The sequence below is a fragment of the Fundulus heteroclitus genome, chromosome 9 (assembly GCF_011125445.2).
Source record: "Fundulus heteroclitus isolate FHET01 chromosome 9, MU-UCD_Fhet_4.1, whole genome shotgun sequence".
NCBI classification, from domain to species: domain Eukaryota; kingdom Metazoa; phylum Chordata; class Actinopteri; order Cyprinodontiformes; family Fundulidae; genus Fundulus; species Fundulus heteroclitus.
In genome coordinates, this window is record NC_046369.1 from 3,106,571 (window position 1) to 3,119,705 (window position 13,135).

The following is a 13,135-nucleotide window of genomic DNA, read 5'->3' on the forward strand; positions in this document are numbered from 1 at the left end:
CAGTGACAGAGTATGGCCACAGGAGGGCGGGGTTTCTCTGTTCGACTGATGGCGACCATCACGTTCCCCTCTATTTCTACCCATCTTCACAGATATGTTGATTTTATGGTTGAAATCCCAGCAATGGACAAATAGAATGTTTGTAGAATATATTTATTTATTTATTGTTGAAAGTTAAAAATACTACTGGACCTGTTCGACACACAATCATGTACAGAAAATTTTAACATCTTAAATAAATATAATAACATAAATCGCCCAGAATCCGCCAGAGGTGTTTCTCCATGACCTTGTACTCAGTCATGGATAACCAGAAGACAATTGATGATGCAGAAAATAAATAAACAAATATACTTATAAATTGTGGATTAAATCTAGTCTTGGTTGGGCAGCTGCCTGAAAGCTGGAGCATAAATGCCGTGTTTCCTCTGTTCTGTGCTTTCAAAATGATTGTATTATAAATCCCTTTAAATTTAGAAAAGAAATCCTGATTTCAGGAGTATTTTTGTTCAGAGTGACCAGCACTACATCTAGCCCCCCTGCTTAATACTAATTCAACCTCTTTATAGTTTTATTGTAAAAATAGGAAAATAATTATGGCGTAAATGCTCAAAAATCATTCATACATTATGCCACTGCCGTTATTTTTAGCTTTCCAGAATTGGCAAAAGCCTTTCGTTAACCTGAATGATGTGATAGTGTAATTATTATAATGTTACAGAAGTTTGAGGGTGTGGAGTCAATCAAACACCACGGTGTTACGTAGCGGTGGCGACCTCATGGCCTGTTGGGACCTCATGGTCTGAGTTGATGGGAAGATGGACGAAACTACATACTGGGCAATCCAGAAAGAAAACATGTTAGAAGATCGGACCCCGCCCCTCCTGGAGAGCATGACCTTAATTAAAAACCTAACCCAGATCCAGCTGTACTGTCGTTTCTTTCACAAATACTGCAGAAAAGCTCCCAAATGCAGTTGACGTACTTTTAAATGTCCCTGAAGGTCTTTCATTCCGGTTTTAAATCACTTCACAGTGCACAATGTGTACTCCTTAGGGTTTTATGGGAATTATTTCAACTACAGACTCCAGTGCAGCCTACCGTCGTCTGATCTAGTTCCCAACAGGGAGAGTAAACATTGATTTCTCTTTGCATTGTTTTGCTTAATATTCTTATTTCTATACAATAGTTTCCAGAAGTGAATTTGGTTTTAATTTTAACGATCCTAAATATGTTCTTCTCTCATCAGAGAGAATATGCTTTATATGAGGCAATATCTTAATGCTCAACACTTAAATTTATCACAATATTCACAATGATAACTATAAGGCTTCACGCAAGGAGAGAAACATAAAAGCAAATAAAAAGATATAAACCGTACACCTTCAGTTTAAAAGTCACACATTTAGAGAGGTAAAAAAAGTACAACATTATTATACATTCAGGCTTTTCTGAGGGTGAACCAACAAAGTACGGTAATTATCAGAGTCTTTCATATCCTGGTCTTTGGCGATCTCTGATGAACAGGAAGCTGAGCACAAAGCTCAGCATGAGTCCCACAGCGACGGACCCAATGATGATGGGAACTGCTCTCCGGTTGAAATCCGCCCAGCACTCATTCTCTGAAACAGAACAAAATCAACACCTTGATTTGTGTAATACACAAAGCATTAGGACTGGGTATCATCTATTCTAGGACAAGCCGATACGATACATAGCTCAGCTTGATTTGATTTGATTCCAATATCGATATTTATTACTTTCAAATTAATGCTCAAAGTCATTCAATCAACAAAACCAGCCAAATATTATATTTATGTTCAATTTATTGACCACTGATTTATTAACGAGAATATAAAGTGCATTTGTTTCGATGCATTTAATGTATCACAGAAACCAAAAATGTGTCCAAACGTCTGATTTTAGGGACGAAGGCGCTTCTAAAATCCTGTCGGCCGTTCCACAAATTCGTCTCACTTCCTCTTCCTCGCTGTGAACAGTAATGGCGCGCTGTAATAACGCCCCCTAGGGGTTGGGAGGTATATCGATGTTGAAAGTCAGAATATCGATATTTAATCGATTAAAAACATCAATATTAATCTTTGTATCGATTTTTATGCACGGTCCTACAAAGCATGTTGCTGCCACCATCATGATCCTTGGCCGCTACGGGGTTCCTTTGGGGGGATTCTTAGCCAAACAGTCTGACATGTATTAAGGTCCTCGTGCCTTGTGAGACTTCAAATGTGTTTTTGTAAAGTTTAGCTGGGACCGGATATTTTATTTTGTGAGTACAACAAGGCTTACATCGTTGTAAAGAACTCGAGAATTTGCTCTCAGATGCACTCCACTATCAGGAATTCATGGAAATCCCTGCAGCTCCTTTATTATGCCTAGTTTGTCTGTTTAGCAATTTTGGAGAAGCAGCCATTTCTGGGTGCTGCTACTGTTGCACCACAGTATCCCCACCTTATGATAACTGTCTTCATTGTGTTTCATGGTAATCCATTAGAGATTATTTTGCAGACTACTCCTCACTGATACCTTCTGACAAGGAGACCCCCCATCCCTCCAATGTTTTATAAGCTCTAAGTGGACCATGGCTTTAGTTTTTTGGTCGACTTATACAGATGAAAGGTCACATTAATGGGTGGAAATATTAAAATATTACTCATCTTGCTCTCATTTTCTTAATTTTATAATTTTTCCCACCTTTGCCAAACTGCCCATTGGGAACACCAAAGGCCTGCATCTGCAGAGGAACCAACTTGATCCGCAGCTCAGGTGAAACTTGAAGGAGCGACTCCGAGGTGCACCTGAAGCTCTGATCATTCGCTGTCCTGAAGAGCGTCTCGTTGGATAGAAACCCAGAATACGTCTTATCTGTCCGGACAATAAAGCAGGAAGACCAAATCAATCAAATGGCTTTAATTTTTATTATAAAATGTTTCCTGTAATCTTACTGGGACATCCTTCGCAAACAGGCAGAGGGAACAACCGGGCAGCCAGTTTGGTGACATAGAAATAATCTTTGTCCTGCAGGGAGGAAAAAAATAACATATGACATTGTACAGGGGAAAAAACGCTGCACATATTAGACAAATGAAACTAAACGTCCATTTGGATTGTTTTTGTGGTTGTTTTCTTTTTCTTTTTTTACCTTTTTGAAGGTGAAATCCAGACTTGCAGAATTATCTGGCAGCATGAGAGAGAGAAGGGCTTCGTCTTTGTTGCATTTACCTCTCAGCTCAACCCTGGACGGATCAAGGTTGAAATACCAGTTTGTCTGAACACACAAGGAGGGAAACAGTTTAAATCGCAGTTTAAATCTCGTGAAAACCAGTGTTTTAATCGTGTTTAATATGTTTTACTGCCGCGTTTGAGTCCCTCTGCTGTACTTGTCTGTATCTGAATATGTTGTTTCACTGTCAACTCTTTTATCACTATTATATTTGCTCTATTATTTAAAGTACGCTGTTTTTAAAAGCCCACCTAAGGGCACGTTCTGCGAATTAGCTCATAGCACCATGCTGCAACACATGGGACAGCAGCTTTCTCACTTTATCTAAGTTACTGTGCGTCTGTCCCTAACAAAATAAATAAAGCGTAGCCTTTACTGCATATTGCAGGTAAGCGTTCACGCCTAGCATCACAAAATGTGTTCTGCACGGACACATTTTGTGCAAAGACACCCCGAGAACAATAACAAACACACTCCCACGCTGTTGATCATCAGTCAAAGCTTCTGACCTTATTTTCGATCACAATGTACTCTGCTCCCATGACGGCCTTGATGCACGGCCTCCCGGCCAAGTCCCGCAGCGTGTAGCTTCCTGAGGACACAACAGATGCAAGCTGTGCACAGGGTCTGCTGCTGGGTACATCGCATTAGGCAAGCCAACGCTGACATACTGTCTGGATATTTTCTTTGTTTTTAAAAGCTGTTTTTGGTTTTGTTTGTAAATGAGTGAACTTACTGACGAGAATAAAACCACAGGAACAGTAGATTGGGGACAAAAGACCAAAATACACTGTTTATCTGTACACTGATGATATCATCCACTGTGAATGTGTCTTTTTTTCCCATTTTAGGTGTATTTAGTACAGGGGTTCCCAAAGTGGGGGTCGCGAGATGATATTAAAAAGATTAGTATTTCCTTATTTGTGAAACTGATACAAAAGCATAACTTTACAAGCTGCTCAACATTCCTTATGTTACGGGGTCACGAGCTGAAAAGCTTGGGAACCCCTAATTTAGTACATTGTGAGGAATAGAGTTCATGTTAATTGGTTATATCTGTTAATTGGTTATATCTGCCTTTAATGTGGCTCTTAAAATAATAATAAAACTTCATATGCAAACTTCCCACATTTTTAGAACCTAATAACGCTTTAATTACAGGTCCGATTGATGGGCCTGGGGCTTTATCTGTTCATTACTTATTCCCACACAATTCTAGTTTCTCGTTAAAAAAAACAACACACTCATCTAAATAGTAAAATTATCCCATTTGGGGATCCTAATTTGTTATTTAAAACATCCAGGAGAAAGGATCCAACAAATATAGATTTATCTACTCTTTAAGTTTTTTTTGAGATAGATAGATAGATAGATAGATAGATAGATAGATAGATAGATAGATAGATAGATAGATAGATAGATAGATAGATAGATAGATAGATAGATAGATAGATAGATAGATAGATAGATAGATAGATTTGTCCCTGTGCCGTACTCACCAGCCGTGGGAACGGTCTCTCGCTGTTGAAGAACGGGTCTGTAGAACTGAGCCTCAGAGTCCAACACAGTGGAGCCGCCGATCCTCTGGAGGTGGAGACCTGATGAAAAAGGACCCTGATCAATTTAAAGGTCAGTTCATCATTATTATAATCCGATGCTGCAGCAGAAACAGGGGGGAGAAATGTGAAGGTTTCACACTGCAAAAAGGGAACTAAAAGTAACATTTTCTTGAAATGAGTGTATATGTTTGTGATTTGAGCAGATAAATAACATAATCTGCCAATGGAATGAGTATTTTTACCCCTAAAATAAGATAATTAGATGTACTGCACTTGCAATAAGATGATGGAGACGAATTGCTTCTATTTTGAGTGAAAAAATCTTATTCTATTGGCAGATAAGTTTATTTATCTGCTCAAATCAAGGACAAATACACTCACTCCAAGTAAATTGTACATACTTTTAGTTCCCTTTTTGCAGTGCAGTATTGAATTGGCTGGCGGGTCCAGAATGACAATCCTGCAAAAACCTCTGCATCTTACTAAGTCGGTTCAATTGAATCCTCCACACAGATCAGTTCAAATCTTTCTATCAGGAAACCTAGCAGGTTGCATCAAGTCTCTCCAAGCAGCATTCACTCCTCCTGAAAGAGCGTAGAGCCACAGGGACTGTCATCTGCATTGTTGATGGCTTTGCAGCAATCCCTCATACTGAGCATGCATGAAGCGACAGTGGAGAGGAAAACTCCCCTTTAACAGGGAGGAGAACCTCCAGCAGAACCAGAACCAGGCTCAGTGTGAACGTTCATCTGCCTCGACCCACTGGGGCTTAGAGAAGAATTACTGTGCAGCTCATGGCCCCAGTTCAAGTATTATACAAGTATTATACAAGGATTATAATACTTGTATAATATTACAAAATTTACAAAATTTCCACTGATGTGAGGCCTTTAACAAGAATCTAGACAAATCATGGAAAATGTTGCGCACAACTTTAAATATTTTTCTGTTGTCAAACTTATTTTTTTGCCTTAATATTCATGTAATAACAAATAGGATCACAAATGGACAGACAGCAAGTTGTTTATGAAGACAGAGTGAACGGTTTCACATTCTTGTTGAGACCAAAAAAAAAACTTTTGTACCAAGAAAATCAAAAACGACAAACCAAAAAAAAAATAAAAAATTAAATTCTAATAATTTGATTGAGTAATTGTGGCTCCATGGGTACAGCGGTCATCCTGCAGTATGAATCGTGTAGATTATATTCCAGCTTCCTCATGCCACATGTCAATGTGCCTATGTGCAAGGCACTGAACCCAAGGTGCCCCTGATCTGCGTAGCTTATGAACCTACGCCTGCTGATGAGTGAATGAGGGAACGTGGTTGTGGTGTAAAGCGCTATGAGTGGTCGGCATGACTAGAAAAGTGCTGAATTCAGTTAATTTAATTAGCCTGACATGCAGAGCAGTTGCTTCAGATCTTTTGGTTCACAGAGCCGACTGCGTTGTTTCATCAAAGGAACCTTTTCACGTACTGTGACTTTACGGATTCATACGCCAGTAGCTTACATTACCTCACCCTGTTGGCTTATTCTGTTTTATTTCTGTGTTTTGCACATTGTGATTTCTTTCTTTGGTCAAATTACATGTCTTTAAAATATTTTGTGTTGTTGTTTTTATTGTCAAACACGGGTAAAAAAAAAAAAAAAAGAGTTCTTTGTTTTATTTCAGTAATACGTGAATTGTTGCCCACAAATATTTTCAGGTTGACCATTTCCAGCCAGTGTGGCAAAAATACTTCAAAAACAAAGTCCTGCACGGATCTTGGGGCGACTGTGGCTCAACGGGTTGAGTAGTCATCTAGAATGTGGGTTCGATTCCAGCTTCCAACCGTCACATGTCGATGTGCCCCTGGGCAAGGCACTTAACCCCAAGCCTACCGATCTGCGTATCGTGTGTATGAATGTGTGCGCGGTAGAGAGTGCGCTTTGGGTGAATGTGGCTATAGTGTGAAGAGCTTTGTGTGGTCAGTATGACTGGAAAAGCGATTTATTATTATTTTTATTTATTTATACAAGTTCAGTCCATTTATCTTCTTCTTCACCAGTAACGTATGTAGGGAGGCCTGCAACGCCGCCGTCCCGGCATTGACTCCATCGTCCTCCTCTTTCTTAACCCCCCTTCCAGTCAGCCTACTTTAAAAAAGGAAAAACTAGTACCACAGTTAAAATAAAAATAATAAAACACAAAGACATACCAAAAATATGTATATAATTTTTTTTTAAACCAAAAATATTTGTTTTTACTTATATATTGTATTTTTTTCCCTGCTCTATAAAATATAATCATTTTACATAAATAAATTTGTCAGATTTTTTATGTAACAAATTAATGTGTAAATCGCCGAACAATTTAGTCCGGCCTGATGGCTAAATGCATTATAATAAAAAAAAAAAAAAAATCTTTTTTTTTTTTTTTTTTTTTTTTTTGCAATGTCCTGTCTGGCAATGTGGCAATAAGAATTGTTGTCTTAATGCCAAAAAGAGCTCATTAGATTTTACTTTCACAAGTGGAGCAGTACTGCTTTTGCCATAGTGCTCTGCTTGATTTATGAATGTGAATAGTTTTATTATGATTCATGCTGGGAATATCTCAAATGATATGGACACTACAATGAGAAAGTAGGAGAGGAAAGGAAGAACAAGAAGAAAAAAAGAAAAGGTGAAAGAAAGAGGAGATAAAAGGAAGAAAATGATAAAACAATTATTGAAAAACAACATTACCCTGCCTCTTGCCCAGTGAACGCTGGAGATAGGCACCAGCAACCCCCGCGACCCCATGAGGGATAAGCGGTTTGGAAAATGGATGGATGGATGGATGAAAAACAACATGTATTTCGTTTAATTGAAAATATGCAGCTCCCATATTGTCCACGGGGGGCGCTGTGTTTAATCAGCAGATGGTAGCACTGAGTTTCAGATGCGGAAAATTGATTTTAAACCATTTCTTAATTTTTATCTGTTTGATTTATTTTGTCATGCAGGACAGTGTTTTTAAGTTCCAAAAAATTTGAATAAATGTTTTTCAACGTTGTACAATCACTGTGATCAGTTCTTATGCATAATGCACAAGTAAATGTTTAACTGAGTAAAAGTATTGTTGAAATTGCACATACTTTTCTTAAAAACGCTGGGGTTATTCATAATTTATTGTGTAAAAGTGAAATTCATTTAATATAAAAATCAACAACAAGTCCACATTTATAAATTCTATTTAATCTTTCAATGAGTTTACTCGTGTGGCCCTCTTGAGATCAGATTAAGCTGAATGCGGCCCCTAAACCAAAATGAGTGTGACACCCCTGGTGTAAATTAATGTTTTTAATTTACACCAGGGGTGTCATAATAAAAGATGGTCATCCAGTTTGCAAATTATTTTGAACAATTTTATTTGACTCTAACAACGATAAAATTATATCGGTTTAGCCATATAACAACAGTATTTGGGTCAGTTTAAAAACATTTGCTGTAATTAGCCAATTTTAATAATTGAATTCAAAGCAGATTTTAATGCACCAAAGTAATGAGTAAATAAATGTCATGGATAGATGTCACTATGAATTTAAAGAGAATGTCAAAAGTGTGTTTATTAAAAGAATAAAGAATACTTTATGTTGTACTTAGCATTTTTAATTGTAGGATTTTACCTTTCCTGTAATAATTTTGCCCTAATTAAAAACTAAGATCTTCCATCTGCATCAGCCACCTGTGCTGGAGGACCAAATCTTTCTTGCACCCAAAATCCGTTGCAGGGGCCACAAATGGCCCCCAGGCCACACTTTGGACATGCCTGCCTTACATGCATGAGAAGAACATGAAGCCCCCGGCCAGACTTCAGTCCCAGGAACTTCTTGCTATGAGGCAAAAGTACAAACGGTTGCAAGATATGCGCAGCCCTCATCAGTCATATGCAACATTGGATAAATTCTTTAATTAGAAACTAAAAGCTGCAACTTCTAGACTTCTGCAACTTTTTGTCTGAGAGATAGATATAAAGTAGCGTGCATATATGCCAGTGTTCCTCTGTGTACAATCACACTTAGGGTATTTTCCCTTCATAAAGCCAGAGTTTCAGAGTGACTGCTGCAGTCCTGTAAAGGTAACCAGCGCTATAAATGGATCGCAGCTCGACACCTCTGCTGCTGCAGCAAGAAAAGGGGAAACACTGTGAAAGTGCGAACTTGGATCGGATTGTTTAAAATCTAACTCATCATCGATATCACAAAAGAAACCTAAAAAAAAAAATAAAAAAAATGAAAGCTTACAACTGAGCAAACGTTTAATTTAACTTATGCTCACCTAAAACCTAGCATCACCCAAACATCTCCCACTTTGTGAGAGGATTAATCTTTCTTTGGCTGCTTTTTTTTTTTTTCGTGACACTTAAGCAGATATTAATTTACAGTTGTGGTGGCAAAACAAGATAATAAAACCTTGCAGTCATGTTCACAATTCTTGTGGCTTAAACCGACAGAGAGAAAGAGAAAGAAGAAAACTGCAGGACCACTGAAGCTGCGGGAGAGAGGAAACGGCCCACGCGTGACATTTATCATATAAAAGCAAATTTACAAGCAAATGTTTGCTTGCTGAAAGTGTATATTCCATTATACATGAGTTTAATTAACTCACGTATAATTTAATTAACAGAAAGTCTGACATTTGGGTCAGAAAATCAACAGAGAAACCCCCAAAGACTGACCTGTTCACTCCTTTTAAATCCACAAATCAACATCTTACCTGGAAGGAAAGCAACGAAAAAGCAAAGAATCCATCTGCGTTTATGTGTCTTTGGCAGCATGCTTTTAGCAGAGCGGTGTCGGTAAATGACAGCAGATAGGAAGTGCAGCTGTGGTTTGATTCTTTTAAATGTGAGAGCAGCTCTGCGTCTGAACGGAGGTCCTGAGACCACAGCAGCAACAAGTCAGCTGAAAGGTTAGCCTCTCTGCGGCACCTGGGGGGCTTTAGCTTTCCACCCAATGAGCAAACAATGCCAGGAAAGAAATCAAACTGCACGATGGAAACTTTAACTCAACAAAACGGCACAAAAACAAAAACCCATATCACCACAAACACTGCATGCTGAGCTGAGTCAGGTTTATTTGCTGCAACTTTCAGCGCGCAAGGCGGTTCAAAGCGCGCTTTACATCATGATGGTATAAAAACACATGGAAACGGTGACCGGATGTGAGACCAGTAACAAACATTAAACCGTATCAGGTGAAAAACATCGACACGCGTCCAATAAGTTGGTCAGTGTTCCTGTTATTATGGGCAGAAAGCAGCTCTAAACAGGTGGCATTGCGCTCTGGATTTAAAGGAACTCGGTGTTTAATCCATTTTCCGGTGGCAAACACGTCCAGCCGTGACATCATCAGCCTGTAGTGCATCGAGATGGACGGTCCTTGTCCTCCTTTGGTTCCTTGGATCACAAATAACATGGGAACGCCCATATAATGGTGTTGTGATGAAGCTTCTGATTGGTTAATTCACCAATAATGTAACTGTTTGCATCAAAAGGTGCCTCTCCTTCGGTCATCCGCCATGACAACTTTTTGGCCACAAGGAGAAGAAGAATGGCTTTGAGGAGCAAAGTTGAGATGTTAAATCTTTGGAATTGTGTACCAGTGGTGAAGCACGGCGGTGGAGCTATCATGCTGTGGGGCTGTTTCAGTAAACGTCGTATTGATGCTGTGTCTTTGATCTGGAGACAGGGAGGTCATCACGGACTCTGTCGACTCAACAACAGCAAAACTAACGACGTTGTACCTGAACGACAGGGGCTTGCACACTGAGACTGTGTACATCGCATTAGGATATGTTCTTTTTTTTTAAGTTTTTTTGATTTTCTTTGTAAATGAGTGAAATTACTGACGACAATGCTGGTGAAGATTCTCAGTCATCATGGTCATTCCAAAAAAGGTAAAAAACAAAGCAAATGGACTTGTTTTCCGTAGTTGAAGACGTTTCACTTCCTCTCCAGGAAGCTTTCTCAATTCAAAAAGTCTGGAGTAATGTGCAGTACCAAGCTTTATACTACTGCCAACAAAGGCCTTGTAATGGCTTAGATAACATGCAAATTCAATCGAAACAGGTCCACCTCTTAGTAATGGACGCCAGCAGATTGTCATTAAGCCAGCAGATTGAACCCGAAACTGGTCCACTCCTCTGTAACGAGGAGTCGTTAGGGTCGTTATTGGCTTGGCTTAAAGGAACGATGTTTTGATCACTCGTATGAGGGTGAGAATTGAGGTGATGATTGGCCGGAATTAATCCTATAGCTGGATTGTAAGTTTTTAGGTTCCAACTCTTTTTAGGTTCCTGTTTCTGAATTTGCATGTTATCTAAGCCATTACAAGGCCTTTGTTGGCAGGAATATAAAGCTTGGTACTCATCATTACTCCAGACTTTTTGAATTGAGAAAGCTTCCTGGAGAGGAAGCGAAACGTCTTCAACTACGGAAAACAAGTCCAGTTGCTTTGTTTTTTTACCTTTTTTTGTACTGACGACAATAAAACTACAGGAACAGTAGATTGGGGACAAAAGACCAAAATATACTGTTTATCTGTACACTGATGATGAAATCCACTGTGAATGTGTCTTTTTTTGTCCAATTTTAGGTGTATTTAGTACAGGGATTCCCAAAGTGAGGGTCGCGAGATGATTTTTTTTCGCTTATGTGCTAAAAAGATTTAGTATTTCCTTATTTGTGAAACTGATACGAAAGCATAACTTTACAAGCTGCTCAACATTCCTTATTTTACGGGGTCACGGGCTGAAAAGCTTGGTGACCCCTAATTTAGTAAATCGTGAGGATTAGAGTTCATTTTAATTGGTTATACCTGCCTTTAATGTGGCTCTTTGAAAAAAATAAAACCTCACATGCAAACCTTCCACATTTTTAGAACCTGACAACGCTGCAGGATTCGTCTGTTCCTGATAAGCTGGACTGGTCCTAACGCACCAAGTCCTTGAACAAGAAGACCAGAGTACCTTTAAAGGCATACTATGCAACATTTTTCAGTTAATTAATGTGTTCCATACCGTTTTGGATGATTAAATGAGTCATTTCAGGTCGAACAAAGGTTTTCTCGGCTGCCCTGGTGGTCTGTGGGGGAAATACCGCACTTGCAATCGCAAGAGCTCTCGGCCCGCACACACAGAAGTCTCGCTTTACGGCGAGAACTCCATGTGTTTTTGCCCTGCCATTCACTATATGCACGCGCGAAAGCAACAACAAAGAACCACGTGTTAACGTCAAATAAACATGCAAGCATATCGAGTTTTATTATTATTATTATTATTATTATTATTATTATTTTATGTTGGCGAGACGCTACCGCGGCGGCCACGGCGAGGCGGCGAGGCGGCGGCGGCGGCGGTAGCGTCTCGCCAACATAAAAAAATAAATAAAAATAATAATAATAATCTTTATGACAGTGCACTTTTACTTTCGCCCTCTGGGGGGAGCCTCGCTGGAAAATCAACCCCGGTTGCATAGTATACCTTTAAAGGGAAAACGTCGTGTAAAATTCCACTTTAAAGTTCAGGTGCTGCGTAGATAACTTTAGATTCTGTTTTATATGCTGTTGTCTTTTTAAAAGTAACGTGGCAGTATTTTGCTACGGAACAGCTAACATAGATCATGGACTTCGTGCTTACCGATTTCCCACATATTTTCCTTTTTTTTTTCTGCTGCAGATTTATAGTCCAAGCTCGAAACATGTTGGAGCTGCAAGCAGATTAGTGAAAATGTTCGGTTGTTGGGAGTATTAACCTGCACAACGCTGTAAAATTGGCTGAACGGGCTGGAGGGGGATGCCCTGCGAGCTGCAGGTGGTTGGGAGGTGAAGTGCCTCCTTCGCATTTAAAGAGACAGCACCGAAAAAAAAAAAAAAACTTTTCTCTCAGATGAATCTCAGAACGGGAGCTGCAGATAGGCTGCGGGGGAGTAGCAACAAGTAATTCAGACCAAAGCATTGCATTTCCACTGTATACAGACCACACCTAAATGACTTCAGTGTGCAAAGGAAGGCGTTAAAAAGCATGGCATGTCCCCTTTAATGTGTGCAGGGTTCTGCTCAGGACATTAGTGGTTGGCACAGAGCGGGACAAGCGGGTCTGAAAGGCCAAATCAGTTGTGGCCCGTCCCCTGGAGGAGGATGTTGGCCAAAACCACATCTATGGTGAACATTGCCTCTCACCGCCTCTGCCAGCTCCTCCCATCAGATAAAAGACCCCACATTAAACCAATAAACGCACAATACTGTTAAAAACACACAGTATATGTTTCCTCTCATTTATATCTCTTCTTCTTATGTTGTATAGTGTTAATTT

General features: G+C 39.4%; 1 protein-coding gene across 1 annotated transcript; it reads right to left on the minus strand.

The window, feature by feature from the left end:
* Positions 1 to 148: 148 nt before the first annotated feature.
* LOC105936910 (lysosome-associated membrane glycoprotein 3) lies at positions 149 to 9,751 on the minus strand. Its single transcript, XM_021324313.2, has 7 exons — positions 9,539 to 9,751; positions 4,741 to 4,839; positions 3,751 to 3,833; positions 3,161 to 3,286; positions 2,964 to 3,036; positions 2,713 to 2,883; positions 149 to 1,622 (listed from the first exon to the last, which is right to left on the minus strand). The coding sequence occupies exons 1-7, from the start codon at positions 9,597 to 9,599 to the stop codon at positions 1,483 to 1,485; spliced, it is 753 nt and encodes a 250-aa protein (XP_021179988.2). The 5' UTR covers positions 9,600 to 9,751; the 3' UTR covers positions 149 to 1,482.
* Positions 9,752 to 13,135: the final 3,384 nt, after the last annotated feature.